Source organism: Netta rufina, assembly GCF_964035555.1.
Source record: "Netta rufina genome assembly, chromosome: 2".
NCBI lineage: Eukaryota > Metazoa > Chordata > Aves > Anseriformes > Anatidae > Netta > Netta rufina.
Window position 1 is genome coordinate 137329169 of NC_140124.1, and position 27649 is coordinate 137356817.

At 42.2% G+C, this 27649-nt stretch overlaps 1 protein-coding gene across 1 annotated transcript; it reads right to left on the minus strand.

Annotated features, from left to right (window-relative positions):
• On the minus strand, positions 1 to 27649 carry SNX31 (sorting nexin 31; the record flags this gene model as incomplete). The annotated part of the gene is made up of 14 exons (XM_084281231.1): positions 1 to 96; positions 2912 to 2971; positions 3973 to 4050; positions 5057 to 5137; positions 5655 to 5858; positions 6496 to 6588; positions 7126 to 7195; positions 8716 to 8803; positions 10374 to 10464; positions 13900 to 14010; positions 21438 to 21502; positions 22546 to 22660; positions 27431 to 27505; positions 27584 to 27649. 14 exons carry the CDS (start codon positions 27647 to 27649, stop codon positions 1 to 3), a joined length of 1293 nt encoding a protein of 430 aa, XP_084137357.1.

The window sequence follows — 27649 nt, forward strand, 5'->3', positions numbered from 1 at the left end:
TCACAGGTCCTCTTCTCTTATTTTCTCAAATACACAGTCCTCTTCGTTCGGCCTAACCAAAAATCTTTTCCTTGATATAAAACTCGAATGGACGACCTGCAGCAAAACAAATAAACAGTTAAAAGAATGTATGCGTTTCAGTAATTAGAGATAACTATGAACATTAGCTAGAAAAGCTGATATGATAATATCTGGGTACAATGAATGATCTCTATGTTGGTATTTTGGAGTGAACAGAATTTTTCTGCTGGAATAAGGCACAAGAACAGCTCTTAAGGTTTATTGCAATGTGGTGCAGATTGAAGGGCAGGCCCAAATGTTCTAATATCAGTGTTATTTGGCATTATAGTGTCCACTGGGACATCTGTGCAGGTACTTTCACTGTCTACTGGACCTTATAAATTAGATAGACTACTGTTATCACACATTCTTAACTTTAACCATAACACCTGCATAAGTGACACCTACACAAATTAAAAGTTTAGACAGGCAATCCGAATAGATGCATCATGTTCCATCCTCCTCAAAGCTGTCACTGAATTAAATTTTCAATTAAGAATTCCCTACATTTCCTACTGTGAACCCTCTCAAGCTTCCTAACCCTATGACACCCTGCTTTTATAAGGTGCAAACAGGCTATCTATATCCTTACACTGCAGGTAACTGCAGTTTACTGTTGTACTAGGAGAATTTCTGGCACAGATTTTTCTCTTCTGCCTCTTGCAACAAGGTACCTTGATATATGTGTAAAATAAATGTCCCTGAAGCACCCTGCTGAGAGTGTCTATCACAAAGCTATGGCAACTATGTTGTAATGAGTCCAGAGAATCTATGAAAATATGGGTTTGGTTTCCAAATGCTTTAAAGTTGATTACTTCATACCTCTCTTTTTCAAGACTTTCCGAAGACATAACAGTAAAGTTGCCTAGATATAGGCACATTCCATAGCACATCCTCACTATCTGTGAAGTCTGCCTGTTTCATGCTAGTTGAATCATTTTGATCTCGATTCAATGGATTGTTCTTAATTTTCCTGTTAAATCTTACAGCTGCACTAGATTATCTGTTTGAACAAGAATTTACAGACTCTCACACTGATCTAGTAGCAACAGCATACTGCTATGGGATCGCAAAGAAAACCAAAGTTAATTTTTTCTTCCCATGAGTCAGCAGAAAATATTTGGCATGTTTTCACAGTCTTTGGAGAGCATTCAGTTAAACTTTCAGTCACCTCTGAGGAAAGATTTGTAAGACTCTTGGGAATACTAATGGGAAAATTATAGAGACACAACTCAAATGTTGTTATTTTTTTCCCAAATGAGAATGTACATAGATACAATTTTAATACATTTTCCAAGAACACTGTACAGACAGAGAGGAATAGGAAAGGGAAGCCCTAAGAACCTTAATATTGTGATCATGGAGAAGTTAACTAAGTATGGTTTAAGATTTTATATTAATTGTCTAATAGCACAACTTAGTTTGTTTAGACTTAACTGGTTTAAACTTACTGTATAACACACTGCGTTAAACAGGGATAGCATGGCATGCTATGCCTCACCATACCTCGACTTAAACAATTCATTCTCATTATCAGCTGTAATTTTCTTAATTTGCCAAGTTTCATGTCAATAGCTAGACACTACACAGGCAAGAGGGCCAATTAGCTCAGTGGCTTTACTTTGCCCTTTCCAAGACTGCTGTCCTCACAAAAAAAAAAATCAGCTGGAGCATTCACAGCCACCTTGCTCCAAAAGCTAGCAATCAAGGAGCTATTTTAAAATATGCCCAAGTCAGAACAACTGCCTCAAACCCAGAGAGCTGTGCAATTTAGTCGCTGCTTCACCTGCAGCATCTGAAATTGTACCAGTGAGGCCACTGAAGCACACCCTTCAGTCTTTCTCAGAGGTACAGCAAGTCTGCTCAGCAGACGTTGTCTCCCTTATTATCATTTGCAGCTTATTTATGAATAGAGGGCCACACCTAACCTAGAATCCAGTCTCCAGCAGTGAGTACAGAGCACTTCAGAGAAAAGGGCAAGAAAACCCACCACACAAGTTAGTTGATTTGCTTATCAAAGAGTTGTTGGTGATCAGCTTTGTGAAGTTAATGTACTTTTTCTAAATATATATCAACTTTTTTTTTTAATGATTGTTTTTCCTGAATGCAGATTATGTTTTGTTTTGTTTTTCTGCTAGAATTAATTCCTCCTTGGCTAATTATACACTGGAAGAGACATTTATTTTCCATTTACTTTACATTATTCCCTTTCCATTTATTATTGTTTAATACTCAACAAATGAGTTAGAAAAAAAATCAACTTTTTTTTTTTTTTAAAGCCACTTAGCTATTCAGAAACTATTAGCTACGAATATTGATTACAGCCAATGCAACTTGGAATTACATCTTTCATGTGACAGGAACGTACACACATAGATATGTAACATAACAAATTTTGCAAAAAAACAAAACAAAACAAAAACAAAAAAAAACCCTCCCAAATTAATGGAAAAAATGAATGCATAGGCAATTCCAGTGCTGAATCCAAGCACAGGGCCACAGGGCTGTAAACTGCAACAGCTGCACGTGGGTATACACACCTGATCTGTCCATACATTATGTCTTTCTGCAAACTGCAAATGTTTCTGAATGAGGCATTTGCAAAAATAAATAAATAAATAAAATGAACCAAATTGTCACTAAATCCATCAAACTAAGATAGTTTTTTTTTTTATTCAGATGTTTCCTCCAAAATTCAGATTTAGGTCCTTTTCCCACCCAAAGACTTTACCATTAAATTAATTACAAGTCTCCCTGTCCATAAAAAAAAATATATAAAAAAAATCAGGCTAAATATCATTAGTTAGCAAGACACACTGCATTTACACTTTGGAAACAATTTCTCACTAACCTGTTTCTGTTGAATGCTGGATTTCTTACTGTTTTTCATGGATTCAAGCATTTCAGTCTCCTAAATAGATTAAGAAGTTCCACTTTTAGGATAAGTTTAAATGCTCCCCAAGCACCCAAAGTACGTTGAGTAAATCAGCATTCAGTTTAACCCAGTGGAAACAGTGTAGGAAATGATCTGGCATATTTACCCTTTTCTCATAATTCTGTTCATAATCAAGGCTACCCAAGTAGAATCAGCAGCTGAAGATTTTAATTATGAAGACGAACATTCATTATTTACTGAACCTCCAGTACAAATAATCTTAGAATGCAATAAATCATTTTTTTTCCAAAATTGATTGGTGTTTTCTTCAACTTCATTTGTGGTTAAAAGCTATGAAAAAACATGTTCATTACCTCACTGCTCACTAATCAGCATGGTTCTAGAAGATCAGTTTTCTTTTCCTTTGTTTTCTCGTAAGTTTTCAGAAAGCAAACATTAAAAGTCTTTAGGTGTCACAAGGTTAAAAAAGGCATTATTAACGCTAGAGATTTAATAAAATATCTAAACATGTTTTCACGCTTAAGGCCTACACAAAAGACAGAAGAGGTATTTTAGCTAGAAATCGTGCTTCTATTTTATTAACAGAGATACTTTTTTGGTTTAAAATAAAGCGTGTGAATGTCAGATCTCAAATTGGTCTAACATTGCAACAGATGGAGCAAGCAAATGAAGTGGTGAAGAAGTGAAACCCAGATATGGATAGAACAGGGTAGAGCAGAACATTAAAAAAATACCATAAATGTCTTTTATTGTATGCAGTAAGAATGAAAGTCAAAGAATGCAAAGCAGACTATTAAAACTGCAGTGACAAACCACCTTTAACATTCAGAGCAAATATTATTTTCAGTAAAACAGTGCAGAGATGTAGAGTCAAGTAATTCTGTACTGAAATGCTGGAACATGTAAGACCCTTTTCATCAATGGGACTTTTCTTAGCACATTTAAAAGAATGATAGCAGTAGCAGTTTTGTTTAATTTAAATACAAATTCAGGCACCCCCACACACACACGCTCACCATTTCTGGGACTTTGTTGGTTTCTTTTATCATCTGCTCCGATATCATTTTCTTCAAGCAGCTGCTGAGCAGAAAGGCCTGAAGAGGATAAAGAGGAGAACATTTCAGTTTCTTCTGTTAAAAGATGTACTTGACTTCCATTCCTCTTCCACCAGGAAATAATCATCCCTAACTGGAGAATGATTACTCTCCTAATTCAGTGAGTTTTATTCTGCGCTCAACATCCTTTCAGTGCACCATAAGAGCTGCAGTTGGTTAAAGTCCAGCCTCAGCATAACTTTCAAGGCACTGTTCAGATAGCAGAATAAGAGTTTCTGTGACTGGTTCTGTGAAGCAGGTTGTTTTCTCTAGCTGCCCGTGGTTGCTACCTTAAAGGCTGCCAGATCGCACCAAATCCTAAGCAAGTTTAATCAAATGTGGAGCATCAGCATCAAGAACACTTCAACAAATGAAGCAAGCTGGAGTTTACAGGCACTCAGCCCTATTTAAAAATTAAAGCTTCGGTGATTATACCAGATGGCTTTACCAATGGTTTGTAGACTAGATCATAGAGTCGCATCTTGCACAGCTAATATGACCTGAGCTCTACGTGCTCATCCCACATAACATCAGGGAGGAATGGCACTCTATAAAATCCTAATTATGGATTATTTATATGTAAAGAAACCACTATGATGTCACATATTCACACCTTCTATTAACCTGTGTTATTATGGCATATTTGAACAACAGGATTTATTGCGGAAGATGAGAGCTTTTGGCTTTAGGTGGGTCTGACTAACTAATGATTTTTGGATACTTACTGAGTTCAGTAGGTAAATAACACCTCTGTGCTCCATCCAAGCCTTGCTGCTGAGTGCTAGACAACATTTCTCTCACCATGGAAAATATTTATATAAAAATTTCTTCCCCATATAATAGAAAATCAAATGCTTTGCCTCAGATAACTCTGTACCAAGGCTAACCCTGCTTAAAAACATAGCTGCTGCACTTGTGTAGAAATGGACTAATCACTCCTGAAGATCCTCATGGCTTTAAGATTAGATTTTACTCTGATCCTTTCCTAAAAGGAAAGAGAACTCACCTGCTTTGTGTACAAAATTATCCACTCCCATGTGCCCGAATCATTGTACTCAAATCTGAACTCCAGAGTGTCGTCTTCACCCTGAAAAAACATTGAACAGGAGAAACAGCATGAAGGTGTTCAGCCTTACATCAGAACTAGTCAATCAGGTTCATTTTATTCAGTATATAAATAAAATGGCTGAAGATCCATACCAGAACAATTCTTCTGGTGGGGGGAAGCAAGTGGGAGGGAGGGAGGAAGGGGAAGCCTTTGCAAGTGTGAAGTTGGTTAGAACAGTTCTGCTCCCACACAAAATGCTCTGCCAGCTCCCCCTTCAATGAGAATGGAGAAGGGTAGGAAAAGCACGAACAGAATGCCAGGGAAGGAAGACAACAGAGTAAGGCTAGATGGTTTTCAATTATTATTTATATATAAGTATATTTACTGCTGCAAAGATTGCCAAGGGAGTTTGTTTTAGGATAGGTTTGGAGAGGAATATGGACAGATGGGAGCGATTTAAAACAGAATCCCCCTCCCCAGACTCGCCATTGCCTGATAGCCTTAGTTTTCACACAGAAAAAGTAAATTTAGATACAAACTCAGCTTAAGTACTTACAAGGAAAGTGACCTGCCAACTTCTCAACCTGTTGATTTTAAAGCTGACCTCTTTGGTTTGGTTAGTGGGTAATTTTATGCAACAGTTTATCTCGTTATTTCCAGCATAGATTTCAGCCGAGCAGCCTACTTCTGGATAGTCACAAATGCAAGGATCAAGCCGCACGTATCCATAGAACTGCACTTCTCGAATCTTCTCCAGGAACTGCACCAGAAAGACAGAACTAAAATTATTTGCTGTAGAGGCACGTGAAATCTAGTGATTTGAAAAGAACTGGGCTATGAAGCGTATCATTCAGATTCCTAATCTTCTTTCTCCTGGGTGGACACAGATTTACCATAACATTTCCATGCTGGATTCAGAGAGTAGAATTCATAGTTCTGACTTAGCAACTCCCCCCACTCCACCAAGTATGAGTAGCTGTGCCTTTGGAATGCTTCTCAGCCATGCTGAGGGGAAGAAGTAAAACTAACCAGCAGGAAATACTGTGAACAGCTATCCCAGTAATCTTAATTTCCATTTCATTTCCTAAAATTATGCCAAACTTTAGTATCTCATCAGGAAGACTAGGATTCATGGTCAAGATTCCTACTAGCCCTTGGAATCCAAGTAATTCTTTTGGGATATTTTAAAATGCTTCCAGAGATAGGAACCTGCTTTTCTATTTGATAACTCAATATCTGGCCAGGAGACCTGGGTCTCTAGCTCAAACCAGTCCATAAAACCATGCTGTATTTTCAGAGTCATAGCCTCTGACATCACTCCTTTGAAATCCACTCCTTAGATCTGTTTATATTGTTTATAAAATACCGTATTACCTTTTAAAAAAATAACATTTTACCTTTGCTTTGTTTCTATTTTTTTGTAGAAATTCAAGCTCTTGCATCTGCCCTTCTGTTGGTTTAATCCAATTCCTCTTAACTTCCTGGATTGCCTTAAAACATTTTTTTTTTTAAATAGCAAAAATAGTCAGCAAAAATGTATTCAAAAATGTATTTCCTTTCACACACACAAGAAAAGACACACCAAAACACCTTCCCCCCCCCAAAAAAAAATAATAAAAAAAGCATCAAGTTTACACTACACTGTTTTATATTTCTGATAGTTCTCAAAGCTAGTACAACTCAACACACCTACAGCTGAGAATTCAAGTCATATAATGGAAGACTGCCTATACACAGAGACTCAAAAATAAAGTGGACAGATCCCTACGTGTCTTTCTGTGCAATACTTTTCCCATGCAAAAAAAAACAGAGATGAGATAGTGCCTCAAGTACATGAGTCTGATAACAAAGATCAATAGCTATACCCATCACTTAGAAAAGCGTAGCAAGGTAATGTAGACCAGAAACCATTTAAAAACATACCTGATATTAATGTAATTATACCAGACATTTCAGGAACTTGTATAAAGGAAGAAAATAATTTGAAGAAGTTAGCTTTTAAAATTCAGACGAGCTTTCAGTTTTACCTGCATATATAGCAAATTCATTGAAGCTTTACAATCTGTCAGCAGCGTATCAAGAGAAGGATCCATATACCTTTTCCATGCCAAGGGGGGGAAAAAAGTGAAATAAAATATGAAGTTAAGTTTCTTAATATAAACCTTTGATTTTTCAGCTAAAAATAATGATGGGATCACAACCCAGCAAGCTACCATTATCCACCAGATTATATATAAAAAAAAAAAGCCCTGGTTTTGAAGTGTTACTTCATTCATTCTTTATACGTTGTCATAAAATGGAAGTGACCTTTAGTTTGGATATCCAACCTTTCCACTTTGATTTTAGTGGTACCAAACCTAACAATTACAACTTAAAACTAAAATTTTCCTCCTCCTTTTCTCCCTTTGCTCAGACAGCCCATGCCTTACGTACATAAAAGTTGGTAAGGTTCCCATAGCATCTACCACCACTGGTAGTTTAAATATGTGCAATTTATAAGTGCACATATAGGGAAACAGAGAAAGCTTTGTAGAGGCCAAGCTCTAGCCCAGTAGATTTAAACCAGACGAGTTATAAGTATCAAAAACCAGATTTCTGCATAGCTTCAAGCCAAGCAACCTTGCTCACTGCCACCAAAAGACATGGTTTTCTTCCACCCCTGCTCCCAACCACACTCCTTGCTCTAAGCATTCACCTGCTGCAGACAATTCAATTCACTAACCCTGCTATTAGCATTTTTCTTTTTCACTGCGTGGAGAAGTAGACCAGACCACAAGCACCCCAATGAGCCATTAGACTGGTTCAGCTAAATTGCTTTGCTGCACCTTCAGGGCACTGTTTGACAAGCAGGACTTTGGCACCAGTCTCCCTGTCCCCAGGGTTTATCCTCACCCACAAGCCAGCACAGCTGTTTGCTGCACAGCAAGCGACCCTGTAGGTCTGACCCAGGCTGAAATATAAGCCAGCAAAAACAAACAAACAAACAAGAAAAACAAAAACAAAAGTGTCCAGCAACTTGTTCTTAGCCTCAGTTAGTTCCCCAGTTGTCTGCCCACACGATTCTATCAGCACAACTGAGCTAAGTTGTGAGCAAATGAAGAGGGAAGAGTGCTCTGCTGCTCACAGGCCACTTACCAAAATAAATACTGAAGCTATTGCCCCACATATTTTGTGTATTAGCACGTAGAAGTGAGCATGTTAGATAACAAGCAATCTATCTCTGCCCAAACTGAGTTGTGGCTTGCAACTCTGAACTCAGAGCTCTCTTTTATATTGTTTTTTTTTTTTTGTGTATATCCATTTGTGGTCACTGCATTATGCAGGTAGAAGAATTAGGAGTGGATCAGCCACAAAACACCTCTCATCTATATTCCGAAAGTGAGAGAGTAAAGATCTTGCTGCAGCAAAAGATGGTTCAGGAATACTGCAGTGATAAAATTAAAAATATGCAGAGACATAGGAAGCAGTCAATCCCAATTACAAACCGGCCTCAGAATACAACATGTTGCTGAGACTTAAAGACTTTGTAAATAAGTTATTCAAAGGATTTCTTCCTTTGATGCTGTTTATAGCAGTTGCCACATATCTTGCTAGTTTCTCTTAAGCTTCTTGCTCACCACTTCCTGATCCCAAGCTTACAGTCCAACTCCTTCATGCTCTGAAGACTCACATAAGGAAGTTCAAAATCTGCCACTTTCTTCACCACTGGGAAAAGAAAATAAAAAACAAAAAGAAGAGAAAAATATTTGGTGAAATCCCCCAGCTATTCTCACATTTCAGTTAGTGCTGATTAGCAGTGCTTTTGGAGAAGCACCTCACAAGCACAAATTCTGCGTTAAAATAAAGTGAGAGGTTAGTTATCCAAATCTAAACTCATGTAGCTTTGTTACTTGCAGAGTATCTATGCTCCCTCAGATTATACTCTTACAGAATATCCTTCTCTCTGAACAAAGCTAAGCAGGATAGATGCTTCTGCATTTAAAATGTGTAGATGCAAGCTTCCAAGACTGGTATCTTTCTTTAATGGAAGACCAGAGAACAGCGCTTTAGCTAATGTAAAGGAAGAAAAGCATGCAGCTTTTCAGGGGTCACTGCTTTCCTGTAAATGCCACAATTCAGCAGAACATCTCAACGTGATTTTTAGCGTGTGAGCTTAGGTATTTCTTGGCAGTGGACTGTGGGTTACTTTTGGACTTAATGCGATTGTGAAAACGCATAAAAATGTAATCAATTAAAAATCTTTTCTGTTCTCCTGGGTATCTAATTATATCACAATACAAGGAAAAAAGAAATCCATCTGTGGCTGCACTAGAACAGCATGTAAAATGTGTTATATCTGGACACATTTGAGACTGTGACAGTCAGGGATTCTGTGCACTCAGCAAGTCGTTTCAAAGGCTGAGAGAACAGAGGGACACGGGGGTGATAAATAAGATAGACACAGACAATAAGCTGCCTACCCCACTGAGTAAGCCTGAGTTTACTACTGGACCTTTGCCTTGAAAAGGTTTAAAAGAGCATCAACATATTTATGCCAATGAGAAGATTGAAAAATCTGAGACTTGTCAAGGTCACTCAGAGGGGCTGCAATGCCCAGCTTCACTCCAGTCAACAGCAGAGACAGGGTTCACATCCCTGGTTTGGCCCCAGCCTTTCCGAATCCCAGGCCTGAACCCAGCCCCATCCACGTGGGGAAAAGGACATCAGCAGACCAATGAGAACATAAAAGACCCTTCACATTTTATGACTATAAAGAGACTCACAGCTCAGATTTACAGCTTGCTCAGTACTATCACATTTAAGCTTAGCTAAGAAATGAAGCATGTCAAGGTATAAAGGAAAGCAAGCCACAGGCATTGTTTATAAATATAACAAAAGAGTTTCCTGTCCTATTGTTAAACTCAGCATGTGATCTGTGAATTACAAGTGGTTTATGTAGGTATAGCATCTGATTCAATGCCTACCCAGAAGATACACCTAGTAGTTTCCATGTGGTAAAGTTGCTACATGTCTTGTAAACAGCAAGGGGCATGATAGTCACATGTGAAAGTCCCCTGCACCACACCTCTCTGCTGCCATGCTTTGTTCCCCACTACTGCTCCTTCCCAGAAAGCAGCAGCTGAGCCATCCAGGGAATGAGCCTGAGGGGGTTTGTCAGACAGGATGGGACTTTCAGCTGAAAGAGGCTCATGCAGGCTATTCAGAGGCTCCAGGATCAGTCACTGCAGCCAACAAAAAAATCGAAGGGCTCAGTTGAGCACTCTCAGCAGCTTACCAGACAGGGCTCCATCATCACGATCTTGAATGAAAAAGAAGCTGAAGTATTTTATTAATTCTCTTGCTATCCCCATCTTGCATGATGTAACCTTTAAAAACAAAAAAGACAGAACGTTAGCTATCCACTGGCATGAATAACAAAGAGATGTTCAGTACCTATCAACGTAACTTAATTTTTAAACTTTTTCCTTATGTTCCATGTGGGAAAGAACCCTTCCCACACTGCAATATTCACATATGTGAGGAGTTTCATGAGTTTCAAAGTAATGTAAAAATGCAGTAAAACTGAAAATGTTTTATACTCTGACATACATTTAAGTGTACTCCAATGCAAGACATCTGCCATGTTATTCCCAGATCTTTACTATTAAATCCTCAAATCTTCTTGTACAGTAATCACTGTGTTCTTGAATAATGTTATTGGCTCAGAGAATATCACAGATAAATATTTCTAAACAATTTGTGTATTTTCCAAGCTGTGGAGTTGCACTACAGTTGTAGTATTGCACTTCTAGGAAATATCTATGAGCCTTGCCCCCTTCACTGAAAGCAACAGGCATGCTTGTAGGTTTCTACACTTCTGTGCAAAGGCTTCTGTCAAGAGTAGACTTGAGCTCTGCTGACCTTTCATTATCGGCAGTGCATAAGAAGGAAAAATCTTACCCAGCCTGACATTTGGACATGTAATAGCTATATAACTTGATGTGGCCCCTCCACATCTTTTTTGAAAAAGGACAGAAGTGACACCAATGAAGAAAACCAGAAGTGATCTGCAGAACCAGCTGCACAATGGGATAACAGGGACAGAAAAGTCAGGCAGAGGTGAGCACAGTAAAAGCTGGATCAGACTGGGGCAGTCGTCTTGTTTTGCTTTAGGTCCTGAAAAAGCATCAAAGCATTAGTTAAAGCAGCCATAACCTCAAAGAGTAGAGTGCTATTACAGCGTTCCCAAGTTCTGCAGTATCCATAATCTTCTGAGCTCACTCAGGAAAGTGGTGTGAGAACAGCAAGAAAACTCTCCACCCCGGAGAACATTCCTCTCCTAGCTCATCTGGCAGATTGTGCAACTCGATAGGGGAGTCAGACATTGTTCGGAGAAGCTGGACTTCCTTTTGTCTGAACAGGAGGTGGAGGTACTGGTTTTCAGACTTCTTCCAGAAGGTGCCAATCCTGAAACATTGCCAGCTCCGTGTCACACTGAAAGCATTGTAAATTCACTTATCTCTGCAGTTCAGAAGGGGTTTTCCCCCAGGTGTAGCAGCTGGTTTGGAAAGTAGACATGTTTTTGTCCATAGAAAAGACAGACAAACTAAATATAGAAGAATTGTTCCAAGTTAAAATTAAGAAACACATATTTGAGGTTTTCCTTATCCTTGTTAACATCGGGGCTGTTACCAGAGAGGGCAGCAGAGCGTACAATGCGTTTGCCTCACACTCATCACCAGAATGGGAAGAAACTTCCAGAAGTTCAAACACAAGTACGAAGAAGTGAACAATCAGCAGCACCATCTTTCATTCTGTCTGCCTCTGTGCTAAGAAGTCCCCCAAAATTACTTGAAATTGGCCACAAAGCTTCAACATATGACCCCTGAGTTGCATAATTCTAACTGAACCGGATGGCATTTCCCAGGAACGTCAGGCAGACCAGATTCAGTGGGATTATTAATTACTTCATTTCTTGGATCGAGGCAGAGTCTGGTATTTGTTGGTCTGAACACGAGGATACTGGGGAGCAACAGCTGTAAAAAGGACAGTGAATGCAGAATCTACAGTGAGGAAACCTAAATAATTCCTAAAAGTCCTCTCTTGTCTTTAAGACCACCAGAGAAGAAATGGTGTCTGCAGTAAATCAAATGTCATCATTTCTGTAAAATTCTACACAAATATTAAGCCTCTATGAATGCAGTACACAACGCAATGTACAATGTCACTGTCTGGCTTTGCAGTTACCTTGATCCACTGCAAAACTAAGGAGGTAATCAAGCCTAAATTATTAGCGTTTTTAAAGCATATTGGCAAATCCTTTCCTTACTCAAGGTCCTTATGCAAATTTCCTACCTGAAATATCTCCTTACTTCTTCCACCCTATTAGCACCAACTTCCCTCTTCCCCAATCAAAATTCCGATCTCCTTACTGCCTCCGACACATTTTGCCTTCAGCATCTCCCACCTCAGCCTCCGCAAGTCTCCTCTTGCAGGGTCTAAGGCCAGCTCTGACACTTCCCATCCCCTGGAAGAACCGGTCCCAGCATTGCCCTGGGAGATGCAAACCCCATGGCAGGAGGAATCCGGCTGCCTTCACACAGCTATGGATTACCCTGCGTTATCCAGCTCACCAGAACCGTGTGTGGGTGACAGGCTGATACATAGCAGCTTGGCGGAGGGCAGCGATTATTGCTGTTACCATTAGGGAATGGGAGGAACTGAGGATGAGGCTTCAACCTTGCCCATGCACACACACACATATTTACAACGTGGAGAGCCACTGCTCCTCCTCTCCATGCATGGGGAGGGAACCCCAGCAGAAATTATCAAGCACAAGCCAGCCAATTGTGTTGACAATATTCGGTTGCTTCACAATTCAACTAGCAATTGTTTACTATATGGGTCACAACAGCTGTTACTGACATCCCAGAGCCACACTGCTAGAAGCATGCCAATAGTGCAGAGGAAGTCGCACAGTTTCACAAGTAAACGTCAGGGGATGCAGAACAAGTAAAGGAGAAGCAAGAAGAACGGCCAAGACTTTCTGATTGCACGGTAACCTTTCACAACAGCGTGCTACTTAAGACTTCAGCCAAGACTAGGACATCACTTTTTACTAGAGTTCAAGCTCTCTCACCTGAACTCTGCCAACATCAGAGAATCATTAAGGTTGGAAAAGACCTTCAAGATCACCTGGTCCAACCATCACCCTACCACCAATGCAGTGGTGGCCTCAGCAAGGCTCTGTGATGGAGTGGCCCATGCATGGCCAAAGGCAGCTGTGTTGGGAGTAGCCTGGAAGATGCCCTCACGTGGAAGGAGGAGGAGGGCTAGGGGGGCTGAGGGCCCCTTTTCTGGGGCTGGCTTACACACTACTATTTTGAACCATCATAGAATCATTAAGGTTGGAAGAGACCTCCAAGATCATCTAGTCCAACCATCGCCCTACTACCAATATCACCCACTAAACCACGTCCCAGAGCACCAGGTCCAACCTTTCCTTGAACATCCCGTGTCCCCCCAAAGGAAAAATAAAAATTATTTGCTGATTCTATCATCAGTGAAGGAAGCTTGAACACGACAGCCAAATGCCAAAGGAGGAGAGGGAACATAACATTAGGGAGATATATTTATGAACAAGCTTAAGAACCAATGCTCATCTGCAAAATCAGGAATACCCCCAGCACAACAGAACCCTCAAAACCCACAGAATTGTATTTTCTAAGATAGTGAGTTTTACTCTTTCTTGACAGAAATGATCTCCATTTTTGCCCACTTCTCACAAATGGAAAATTTCCATGATTCTAGAAACCCATTACCTGTAATATTCTTTCTGCAGTGTCTGACGTCTGGATATCAAGAGTAATATTGCTGCCATCAGCAAGGTAAACGTCCAGAAACGCTCTCTGGGTTTGGATCTTAAATGTGGCCTGTTAGGTAGAAACAGAACATTGTTTTATTGCTTCCCATATCGGTAGAGTCCTTCTGAAGACGCTGAAGCTCCATTTCTCTATTTAGTCCAGCAAAATTAGCGATTAAAGTCACTGTTTACTAAACAATAAGTTACTGAAATTACTGCTAGAGCTTGCAGATGACAAACAAACAATCATGAAGAATAGCCAGTGTGAAGATATAGCAGAATCCAGGGAGGGTCATTTTGGTGTTAAGCTGAGCATGGGTTACTTCATGTCAGTGTCTGTAGGAACAATATAGTCGTTATTCTAGGAAGAAGAAAGACTAAGAAGGGGAGGTGGATAAACAGCTGCATGTGAATATTCAAAGCCACAATCTTGCCAAAAGGAAAAATGCGGCCCTATACCTACAGATAGCCTCGTTAATCTCACTTGAGATTTTCCTATGGCATCCTAATACAACAGAACCACTGCCACTGGAAAACTGCAGTACCAGAGCCCAGGGTTCAAGAACACCACAAATGGGGAGGGGATGCGAAGAAGAAACCTAGAAGCACTATGAGGCCTGTTTTCTCATGACCTAAATAAGTGACCTCAGAGGTCTTTCTTATGTCTAGACATAAGAAGTGTGATCTCGAATCTGGAAAACCAACACACAGAAGCCAGATTCATTGGCTGTCAGCAGATGGTAGACAGTCGGACTGGAAGTAAGGCACGTATTTCTAACGGTGAGGTAGCACATAGGAATGATGTGTTCTCCACTCTCTAGATGGCTTTCCACAGCTCAAACTCAGAAAACCCCATGCCATGCTGTGCATGAGAGCTCAGACTTACTTGTTGCAAGAGGAGGGACACTAGTTTGAGAATTCCCTTGGGGATGTGTCTGGATGAGGTGGCAGAAACTCGTTGCTGCAGCTCCTTTTCCTGTTGACTGCGCTGGATCAGAGGACAACAATGGCCCTTCGAGCATTTTTATTAAGTAGGGAGAAATACTTCCCTTGAGATTCAAAGTGGAGGAAAATACTGTAATCGCACATACTGCATGCAACATTAAATTTTATTTTCTCATATCCACCTCTGCTAGCTGATGGAGGATACCGAAAACTCCCTGGGAGCTATTAGGTGTCAAATACCCTTGGTATCTTGCTGCAGGCTTCATAGTGCCTGTACATAGGAGCCTCTCCTGACCCCGACATCGGCAGGAGCTAGTGGCAGGACTGATATTTACGCTGTGTACTCCATTATCCACTCCCCTTTGGGTACCCTAGAGAATGTGCAGTCAACTCACTTCACAGATTCATCACTATTTTTGGGTCAGAAATACCATGTTCTTCAGTTACCTTGAAATAACTCTTAAGTAAGCCAAATGCAAACAAAAGTTACCTTGAAATAACTCTTAAATAAGATCAAATGCAAATAAAACGTATTGTCTTCCAGAACATCTATTAAGAATATGTGAGCAAAAGTTTGTAAAAAGATATATGTCAAGGGGAAGGAAAAAAAGTCTTGCAAAAATACAGATCATTCTAATTTAAACAGACTTTCCACAGATTTTCCTGACACCCAGCATCTCGCCCAGCTGCATACCCAGCTGTTCGCATGCATGCATTAAAAAACAAGAGAACTTCTGAGGGCATTAGCCAATGCCCTATCAGAAGTCTTTCTGAGTAAATCCACTCAGATTTACTCTTTATTCCCAAACTAATTTCCTTCTTATCCAGGAAACAGGTCTGGTCGTTCCTCTTAATTAAAAGAAGCAGTACTTGGCTTTTGTGGAGACATAATAGTCTTTGTGGAGATATAATAGTCTGCCGCTCAGAAGGGGAGTCACACCTTGCACCACCCTGTTTGCCACCTCACTACTCCATGGTGATACAGGACAGGAGAAAAGCATGATCCAAACTTTCTGTTGCTTCCAAACAGTTTGAGTTCTTTAAGGACACCATGCAGCATATTGGTAAGCAGATTAATTTGAGGTTCTATAATAAATGACTTATTAGAGAAAAGAAAATCTCAATTCCATCCAGAATGGTCTCATGAGGGATTTCTGCTTAATACTTAGGCGAGTGGTTTCCACAGTCTTCGTTTAAAACTGCTTTAATTTCTCATATTCAACTGCACACTGAACTACATGCACAGCTTCATTTCATGGTCTAGGGGACAAATCCCCCCACTTCCTTATCTCTGACTTTTGATAACATTCTGTTACCATGTCTATGGCACAGAAAATCAGAAGTAAGAATTATCTTAAACTGTTGGGTTTGGGGATTTTTCCCCCTTTAAGCACATGCTTTTACCCCAGAAGGCAAAATTGCCCATGCCAGAAGCGCTACGCATTGTTCGGTGTTATAAATATTTGTGCTTAGCCCCTTATCAGCAAAGTATTGTTAAGACCGAAAAATTACTTACATAAAAACAAAAGGAGGAAACAGTGCAGTTTGTAAGGCAGAAGATGGTATGAAATCAAGAAAGACAAATACAGACACGTCCCTAAAACGACATAAAAGAATCCAGAATAAGTTTAAAACACATGTGAAGGGAAGAGTGCTTATCAGCATTAGTGGCGATCCATTTAGGGAGTGCACGTGGCAGTTACAACCACTTCCAAAATGATCCGAAAAATACTTTTGAAAGAAGTTTGCAGCAGTGAATCAGAAAGGTTCAGGTCTTCTCCCCAAATGCTGTTTTAGTTTTAGAAGAAGCATCAGCTGTCGCTTCCATCTGCTTACATCAGGCTCCAACATCTAAGAAAAATTATTGTATTTTGGCAGCTGTACACGTCCAGTAGTATTCTCCACATTTCCTATGCTTTTGGTCCTGAAATTCAGGAAACTTGCCACGTAATGAGAATTGCACACTTGCATTCCTAAATACTGCTTATTCAAATCTTCTCCTACTGCTGTCATTATTACCTGTGATAAAATCTCCTGAGACACCTGAACTGCTGCCTGCTCCCCACTTGCCTACCCCAGGAGGCTGAAGCACAGCTCCATCATTAATGTAACACAAGATCATGCAGGGCTGCTCAGGGATTTGGGATTTTCTCTGGGGTTTGGTTTTGATGGAAAGAAGAGTTTTGAAAAAAAAAAAAAAAAAAAAAGCCTATTATATAGTTTCCCCACAGGAAACAAAAACAAAAAAAACACAACACTTTCCTCCTAGTTTACTCCCCAGAAAATAAAGTTAAATGATTCTCTTTTAACAGAAGTCAGCACTAAGCCGAACCCTCTTCAAGGTCTCAAGGGCTTTGCTCTCAGCTAAGAAGCATGGTCCGTAGAAGGAGAAAGGGCATGAATGAAGGCTCTTAAGCACAACATCTTTGTAAAGAACAGCAGGATAGGGGACTGAATTGAATCTTAACATTGAAGCAAAAATAAATTGGACATCTTTGAACTGAAGTTCTTCAGAACTTTCTATGCTAGAGACTTCCCACCACAGCATGCAGCAAAAGCTGGAAAGTACAGGGACTTCCCGCATGAAATTCAGATTTCTGGCCAGCTGCACTTTGGAAATGGAAGTTTATAAATAAGAAGCCCAGCCTGATTTGATAAGAAATAACATTTTTAGAGCAGTACTGAGATTGGAGGTACTCAGCCTGACTTCTATTTGTACGCATATAAATCCAAATATATTTGTGAACTACTGAGGGCGAGTACAGAGGAATATGTTACACGTATTCCTCCACTGCCTGCACAAACAGTGAGCGTTGCAATTGCTCAAGGAAACAGCAGCTGCCTGGTCAGAGGCAGGGGCTCTGCCTAAGAAAACTCAGTCTGTGATCAGAACAGGTTTGACTCCTGGTAACTGCAGATTTCTGGGTTACATTTTACCTACATTCCCAACAGCATGCACACCACATCTCCCTCAAGTATTTAATCCCTGGCCTCGTGCTTGCTCCCAGGAAGGAGAGCTGCCTTACGTCCTTTGGTAAAGGACCACGTAGGAACACTGCTTTGCCTGTTATCAGGCTGTATTTGCTCAAGTACTCAGAAACTTTCCACCTGTGTTTTTGGCAGCACCTGAATACTTTTGTTCATGCTGAAGGCTGCTGCTTACCAGCAGCACAGGCTGGAAGAGGTGATCACCAGCTCCAAACCAAGGGAAGAGGTCTCAATGTTTGTCAGATGCACAATGACTGGCTGCACTCCCAGCCACATCCCGAATACATCGCATTAATCCACGGATGGCCAACACGGAGATAGATCGTGCTCTCGGATGACATTCAGGGATATAGATGGCCTGCACTAAAACTGACAGGGATGTGCACACCTGCTCATACTTTCTCCTGATGAAAAAAGAGAAGGAAGCAGCACAGCCACAAGGGTCTCACCTTGTTAACGTCAATGACTTCTTGCAAGAACTGTGCCTTTTGTCATTAGGGCTGGAGGCAGCGGGGTGTGTGCTGAATCCGTCTCCCTGGCTTGGTCATTGTCCAAGTTTGCAGAGGCAGGACGAGGAGAGGGTGCCACATTATGAGTCCGGTTATTCAACTGGACTACACAGTAGTGCTGGTTAATCTTTCGGTGATGCTTGCTTTGAGCAAAACATCCATTTATGCAAAGCTGCTTTCACGAGCACCAGGAGCCCCATGGTGCCCTGAGGGTTCCCCCTGGGAGATGAGGCTGCTGGCGAGACAGCCAGAACATGCCTGCTACCAGGAGCACGCTGTGACAACCTATGCAACAGGTGCTGAGCAAAAACAAGGGCCTAGAAGGCAGGGTTGAACTTGTCTCTGCTAGAAAAGTTTGCCCTGCTAGACATGGCCAGGGGAATGCAGCAGGTTGGCACGCAGTCCCCACGCAGCACTCCCACCCTGCAGAGTGCTGGTCTTGGCACACCCTTCACAACCCCATTCTGAAGTAAAACACAGGGCAAAAACCAAAAAGGCCTCAAGTTCAGCTTGATTTTTCTTTTTTCTCTTTGCATCTTCTATTTTAATCAGTGACTAAATATACGTACAACAAACAGCTTCAGCTAGAGGCTGAAACACTGCTAAGATAAGCCAAGAAAATGAAGCTTCTGCAAGCACTAACAGACTGAGAGGACAGCTCTAATGAAATAGAGAAGTGAAGGTGAAAAAAAGTCAGCAGTATGCTAGACTAGATCTTGCCGAAAAATCAATCTTCTTATTCTATTTAAACCGAAGCCTCACATTATAAAAGCAGCAGTGTTTTTCCTTGCTCAATAAATAGCTGCGGGGACAGAGAAGTCACGGACCGAGTCCCACTCCTCATCACCTGCAGCGGGGTCTCTCTGCCACTTCTCCCACATCAGCTGGCAGGCTGCTCGTAAAAGTGTGCATTAATTGCATTAACTTGCTCCAGGTAGAGCCAGAGCCAGCCCACGTCACTGATGGAAAGGCAGCCTGCTGTTTCATCACGTTCCTGATGTTTTATTGAATCATTGATTAATCATCCCTCTTGCAGCATAACAAACAGAGCGGGTTTGAGGGGACTGCCTGGTTTTAGCACTCGGTAGCAGCAACACAAACTCTCACTGTGTTCACTCCTGAGGAATGCGTAGGGCACTAAGTGCTGCCTACACATCTTCAACAGCAGAGAAAGCACAGCACAGAGGTGCTTTCAAGACAAACTTCACTCCGTGTCTTTCAAAACTGTTACAGAAACTTTGTCACTCTGCCATAAAACGTTTCACAAGTCCCTTAATAGACCGGTAGCTACGGGAACACGCACAACGAAGCCAGCCTGTTGAATGAGATTCCTTAATAGCCAAAATGAACACTTATTCAAACGTCTGCTGCACCAATTAAAGGCACTGCGCGCAGCTAATGACAGTGGATGCGCTCACGTCTTTCGCAAAGTTATTGGATCCTTTGATCTCTCTTAGCAGTTTGTTCTTTGCCGTAATGAAAGAACACAAAGCGCTGCTGCTATTTGTATTATGAAGCGGTAATTTGTGTAAGCACGACAATTATAAGGTGAAATTGTAAACTGACAAAGCTGGAGAACCACTGTCCTTGCCAAGCAGGAAGCTCAGACGTTGTGTACGAAAATCCATTGTATTGTGCAACAGAAATTTGGGTTAATTTTACGTCTCGAGAATGTACTGACCTGGCACTAACTTTTAAGGTATAATTCAGCGCCTACCTTGAAATCTGCTAAAATAACCGACTGCTTTTGGCAGCACAACCACCACTTGCCTTAATAAGCATGCACATAACTGTATGTCAAGTAAGTCCTGCACACAGCCTGACGGAGAGTCACCTCCCCTCGCCAGAAGTGCCTGCAGTAGAGAAAGAAACCTGGATGTAGAGCATCATTTGTGCAGGTATGTTAACAGAAATCCACAACAAAAAAAGCCATGACAAAAAAAAACTTCTTTAGACACTGCAAATGTGCACTTCCAAAACTTACTTCTTGCCAGAACTTTGTTAGGAAGAAGTCAATTGGCATTGTTTGAGGGAAAATTGCAGGCATTCCTGACGGATCTAACTTTCTGTAGCAGGCCTGTTATCAGTCTAATCAAGACTAATTAAGACTCAACGGTAATGGCTTGGAGTTATCTTTCGGGCTGTAACAGGCACTGAATCAGAACTGAAGGGAGTGCTTCTCATGAAAGAAATTCTTAATGGGAAAGGGGCTTTTCATCCACTGTCCTGAGCACTTTGGTGCATCTGAATTTAAGAGACTGTAAACAAACTGCATCTTTTTATTTACAGAGTATATAGGGAAAATCTTTCTAGAATTTGTTAAGAATGCTTCTTCACATTTGCAGAGCCAGGTGAACACACCTAAAAGTCCTTAAGCAATCATGACTGACTTCTGATTTCACATTTACAAGAGCGAACATTACAGCAGAGAGTACATATGCTCGTAAAATTTGATGGTTATTCTCTCTTCTCCCCTCCTCCTACGCTTGTCCTCCAGCTCTCCATCCCTGCCAGAGAATCATACATGTCAGGGGCCAAATTAAAGCAGATTTCAAAAGCCATCCAGGCTGCAGCAACCCGAATACACGCCAGACTGTGCCCATCACTACAGTCACAAGATAAGAGAACCTGACATTTCCACAGCAGTCATCAATATACTTATCAGTACAAAGTACTGACACAACCAAAAAGCATTTACAGTTGCAAAATCCAAGAGAGGATGTAATCCCTCTATTGAGCTCTCACAAAGGCTCTTTTGGGAACTGTTTAGAGGCAAAAAAAGATCCATCAGATACGCCACAGGACATAACAAAGCAAACAGCTCTTTCCATGTGAGAAGCAAGTTTGTACACGGACAAAACAATAGCAATGCTACTATTATTGCCACCTAGGCTTCAGAGAGAGCACTGTCACCAGAACTCGTGGCTTTACAGGACCGATATGCTAAGAACACATAGAAAGGAAGATAGCAAAGGAAGCCTTGAACTCAGGAGGTAGGATAACGTTTCAACTCTTTCATGTAAAAAATTATCTGGCTGAAAAGCTCAAAACTTACCAGCTGTAGCTTCCGGAAAAAGTTTATGAAGACTTCACTCTTGGTAATGTTTGCATCCAAAGTAACTGGAAAACAAGAGTTAGAGGAGAAAAAGAGGACAACAAACTTGGCCAAAAGAGAATTAACATGGCCATTGTCTGAAAAAAATTAGATGTATACAACATGACTGCTGATTAAACTTTATCCATCCTTTGGTTTCTGCACAGCTGTCTTTGCTAGCCTGTTGTTAAATCCCTGTGCAGCCATGAACAGTGCAAGAGATGCATGGTGCTGTTCTCCCGAAGAGAGAGAACAGCAGTCAAGTCCTTGGCCACAACTCCATTGTCATTTATGGTCAGTAACTCTAAAAGGCACCATTGAATACAAAACAGAGGGAGATTGAGAGAGAGAATCACTTCTTCACTTAGTAAGGGTTTAAAGACTAATACTGAGTTTGCTTTGAAAGTCTTGACACAGAGTATTTGATGCCAGAGGCTGTAAAACCACTTTAAACTCATCCCCCGCCACACACCCTTTTTGGGGGGAGTAGTCAAAATGTATATATATATATATATTTATTTTTATTTATTTTTATTTTTTTTAAATCTCTTGGCCTCTGTGAAACTCAGGAGATAATTCCAGTGATCCTGCAGGCCTGGTTTATAACTCAAACTCAATCTCAGGTGTAGGGAGCTATCTACAAACTCTATCTTGTTGTAATTATCATGTCTGCTTGGCAGCCCTTGAAGGGAAGAGGTTTACTCAGAGCCCAGTTCCACATTACACTCCCACCAGTCCAAGGGCCTCTCTTCTCTTTTGCCTTTCCCTTTTTCCTCCCAGGCACAAGTTCTCACACCTGACCGTGTGCCAGCTGTGTGTGAAGCTGCACCTTTGTATTTTGAGAAAGCTGAAGAAGAAATTAAGAGGAAAAACATAATATGCTGCTGTTCTGGAGCTGGTGAATCAACAGACAGGACCAGGCTGCAACACTCAGCCCCTGCCTTTTAGGCATGTCCCTGCTCAGCTCAGTGTAGGAGGTAAAGCACCCTGTGGTCACATTTGTGGACACATCCTCAGAGGTCTAAGCCCCGTGTGTGGCAGCTGATCAGGTTGTTACATGCAGGCTTACCATTCTGAAGGTACTGCTCCAGCTGAGACCGTCTCTCATCTGCCATCGACTGGGTCATTGCCAGGTAAAACTTTGGAGGGAAAGCAGGCACAGTGCTCCCAAAAACCTGCCTCAGCTGCAAAACAGCCAAAGGAGAACTCTCCATCAGTGAAGAAGTGTTCATAGCTTCCAAGAAGCTTTTGATGCTCTGTTGTTTTGACAGGGGTTGATGCCAAGCTAGTGCAGGTACCTGCTCAGCACCTCCCCGGTGGCCCTCAGGGCCCATGGCAAGGGCAAAATGGGGACCTTTGCCTGAGCAGACAACTGAAGACAAGCCCAAGAGAGTGATGGATGTCTCATTTTTAGCCTTACCACTTCCTTCGGAGCTCCTGCTTGAAGTCAGAAAAGTACCATTGTATGAACCTTATCGGCTAGGTCTGCTACACCTCATTGGCAAACACAATAAGGTTGCCGAGGTCTTCTGCAATAAGTCCATATGGGACTTATATAATAAGTCCATATAATAAGTCCATATGGGATTTCTTTAACCTATCACAGAATTACAGGTTAAAAACTCCATTAAAAAAAAAAAGTTGGTGACTTCTGCTACCTCAGAGGCTTTTATTATTTTGCTAGTGAGCAGTATCTTTCACCAGATCACATAATATTGTCAATGAAACAGGTAGTCTTTCAGAAACACAAACTATTTGAAAGATCAATTTTTCCTCCAGCTATATTAGCTGGCTAATAAGAGTATAATGTCTGTACAAACCTACCTCATTTATAAGCAGACCTGAAAGGACTGCAAAATCACAATTACAGTATTGCAATTGGCAGCAAGTTCACATCAAGCATGTTTTTATTTATTTATTTATTGTATTTTCAAGCTAAATGATGCTAAACTCTGCTGGATGTTGAGTTTCACTCTGATAGTACCATCAAACCTCTAATATTTTGTTTAGGCAAATTACCTCAAGACACAAAGATGCTCTGCTTACTTTCCCAATATGCACATTACTAAACACAACAAGAATCAGTTAGCCTGTCTGGAAACCTTCCTTCGCCTAAATCAAAACCGTCTGGCATCCGATAAGTAAGCTGACACTCCTATAGCATGCGGAGACATTACTACTAATTAAGTTTTCAGCACCAGTATTCAGCTCAGCGGTCAGTGTCACTAAATCCTGCGAGCTGGCTTCTTCCTCCAGGCCCAGCTGCCCAAGTCTTTCACATGACTCCAGTAGCTGAAGCTTGGAAAAGAAAAAAATGTTTGCTCATGAAAAATTAGCAATACCTTCTCCCACTTGGCAGATAGAAAGAGGAGTCAGGCATACCCTCACAGTGCCACTTTCCCTACGCTGGCAACACGTTGCTGTTCGAGTTCGTGATTACTAGATAGGCCTGAATTGCTCCAAGTTACACAGCACAAAAGAATTAGATAGCACTACATGCTTTGGCTTTATGGGAAGCTAACAGTAATAGCTGCTATAGGGTGCTTTTCATCTTCAGAGTCCTTCACATATGCGATCTTCACCCAGGAGTGAAAAATATTATCTCTGTTCTACAGGCAGGCAAAGTGAGGAGACAGAGCAAGAAATTTGCCAGAAGCTGGAGCCACAGTCACTACCAGGAGGTCCCCTCTCCTCCCTCTGCGTGCAGGCCATGCCTCACCTGCAAAGCTGCACTGTCTGTTATCACCCGTCTGCACAAGCCAAGACTCTGGCCTACTTTTTTTTTTTTTTTTTTTAAATAAAAAAAAAATAATAAAATTCATCTCAGTGCTGGCTGCCTGGCAAATTTGTTGAAATACAGTTGTGAGTTGTGTGTCCTCAGGATCAGGGCTACAGAGAAGAGAAGCTTCTCCCTGCCAATTAGACCTTTTCTTATGGCAAGGAGCTACAGAAACATGCCTCTGAATTCTGAAGTTTGCACAGACCCAACAGCCCAGGCTACATTTCACACGCAAGCCATCACCAACATAGAATCACAGGATCATTAAGGCTGGAAGAGACCTCCAAGATCACCTGGCCCAACCATCACCCTACCACCAGTGTCACCACTGAACCGTGTCCCCAAGCACCACGTCCAACCTCTCCTTGAACACCCCCAGGGACGGGGACTCCACCACCTCCCTGGGCAACCCGTCCCAGGGCCTGGCTGCTCCTTCTGACAGAAATGTCTCCTCATTTCCAACCTAAACCTCCCCTGGCACAACTTGGTGCAGAGAACACCACACCTGTTGGTTCCAGGCACCAACAGCCTGGGCATTGCTGCCCTACGAGGCCACCACCACCGCCAGAGTCACATCCTCCTCCCCCAGATCTGCTTCCCACCATTCTTCCTTAAGACTCTGGGTTTATTTCTCCAACCTAAAGACACCCAACACAAGTTGCACGTCTAAACTCTGTGCCAGGGTGCCCTGCACACTGCAGATGTTTCTTAGCTGGACCTACTCGACCAGCCATGTACTTCCAAGTCCTCCTGCCCACACGCTGTCCAGGGGGAGATCTCTCATTCTTCACCCTCCTTATATCTCTGGCCAAGTAACTCCTTTGCAGGCACTGTGTGCAGTTCCTGCCACTGCTGTACAGCAGCAGGCTGAGCTGATCCTGCCTCGCCGCCCAGCACCAGGCACAGCCCCACTGCCAGCTCCCCACCACAGGGCAAGAGCCAGGGCCAGGAAAGCCCACAGGACCACAACAAGCAGCTTGATTTTTGCTGTGCTGGGAGCCCAGGTAGGATGCTCCAGCGTTGTAGAGGAGGTATTTGTTCTTCCTTCACAACTTCCACATCAAAGAACCAGAGAGAGTAGCTTCCCTAAGTACGACATCTTTATTCCCCTTTTTGGAAAGATTATCTTTTAAAGATGTGCTATAGTTGGTGCTGTTTCTTTTTCATCTTTCTGCAATAAATTATTCCCTCCTCAGCAGGAGGCATCATCAGTTTTAAAGTGTAATTGAATTAATCACCTCTTACTTTGTCTAATCCCATCAGCTTGCTTTTGGGACAGGTTCTGCCCATGCTGTACAGACGAGTCCTTTCACCCAGGACCACGCTCCATCATCTGTGTGCTGATGCCCAAGCCAGACAGAGCTCCAGAAACAAAACTGCTAACCCAGGAAAACAGCAACACTGACTGTAAAGCTGTCACAGATGGATTATGTACAGAGCGAGCAGGGCTCTGGGCATTGCCTTCTCAATTATCTGATTAAATATAAAAAATAAAAAAATACACACTGTTCTAAGATTAAAAATGCTTAAAACATGTCTCAACCAAAGGTATACATGAAGATATTTAGAAGCTGTCAAGCTCTCAAAGGGACTTAGTGTCAGGTGTGCCTGATGCTGCCACTCCTGCTGAAGTCACTGGCAGAGAGCAGCTGCACAGGTCCTGGCTTAGCAAAAGCAAACAGGAGGGAAGGCTGCCTAACAGGTATGGCATTTGTCCTGGCACAGGGAGCCTGGCCCTCCTGTTTTCCTTCCTACTGCTAGCACTTAACACCTAAGTGTTCAGACAGAGGAGGGAACAACCCTGGGTTTCCCATAACCAAATGCCCGAGCTTTTAGGATATCATTCCTGGTTGTTCACACCTCCCTGTATGCCACTCACCTCAGGCACTGTGCTTAGGGCTGTGAATCCCCTCTGACAATAAGGCACCTCACCTTGGGGTAAGGAAATGTGGCCCAGACTCTGCATAGCTGCATCTCCCCGTTCAGCAGTGCAGCCAGGGCCTCACATGCCCTGTAATGCTGTGCCATCTACTACCGATTCCTCAACAGTTGTTCCCTTCAGGCAGTCCTTTTGTAAAGAGAACTGCCCTGGGAGGCAGCAAGGAATGGGGTTTGGTAATGCCAAATACACACCCAAAATATATAAAGGGATAGAAGGGAGGCAAAGGCACAGAAAGAGAAAAGGGACAGGTAAGGCACAGCATCAGGAAAAAAGAAATATATAGGTTTCTGATTTTGTACATCCAACAGAGGCCAGAGACAAACCCTTCAGAGAAGCGTTCAAGAAATATTATCAGGTATAATCATAAAGAAATCTGTCCACAAGAAAAGCTGATTTGTGTCCTGCATCCATCACAGAATTGAGGCTTTGTGTCCACTATGTGTGATCTGGTCAGGCAGCTGAATTACCTTGTCCTGGAGCTTAAGAAGTCCTGTATGCATGTATTGTTCTACCTTAACAAAGTATTTCAATTAAAATAAGGAGAAAAGGACATAAGAACTATAAACAAGCAACCTGACATAACTACAGGGAGGACAATTAAGGGACAGAAGTGCACTGCCAAGCCCCAAGACCAAGTGTGGCAGCTACCAACAGCAGGCTTGAACAAATTAAAAATAAAAGCTTGCTAATGAGTTGTAAAGTCCTTCATGAAGGTAATCGGTCAGTTACAGGGGACACAGAGAAGGGGAAGATTTTGCTGAAAGCATTAATGAAGCTCAAACCTTGAGCAAGAAGTGGTAAACCTTAAAGAAAAAAAAAAGAAAAAAGCTGGAGCGGGAGGCATCGCACTTGGAGGATTTTGCCAAGGGCTGGCAAAGGCTAGAGGGATCGGGTTAGCACGGGGATGTGCTCGATGTCATGTGCTCTTTGCTCCTCCTAACAATGCCAGAGGGAAAATGGAGGGGAAAGGGACTGAGGCCAAAGGGAGAAGAAACAAAACACCAGCAGAGACATCATCACGTGGACTCATCTGGAAATAACCCATGGGATCGTGCAGCATCCCCTGCTGCTCCTGGGGCTGCCCTTACACAGGACAGGGCCACCTCCAAGGGGTGTGTGGGAGCACTTTGGGTGGAAAGATCCCACCTTTGGGATTTCCCCAGCCATTTTTCTCAGTGGGAGCGGTGTCCGGGGAAGGAGGCTGAGGGGAAAAGGCTGAATCCCAGCCCTCACCTGCTCGTCCCAGCGGCGCAGCTGGCGGTACCGAGCCTTGCCGAGCAGGAAGCCCTCCAGGAACAGGGAGTAGAGCTGCAAGCACAGAGCTGTCAGAGCCATGACCGAGCCCCCCACCACCCATCCACACACCCACCCTGACCCCAAGCCCACCACATAGCGGCCCCCGTGCCCCTCCTGCAGCTCCTCAGCAGCGGGGATGCTGAAGTGCAGCTTCAT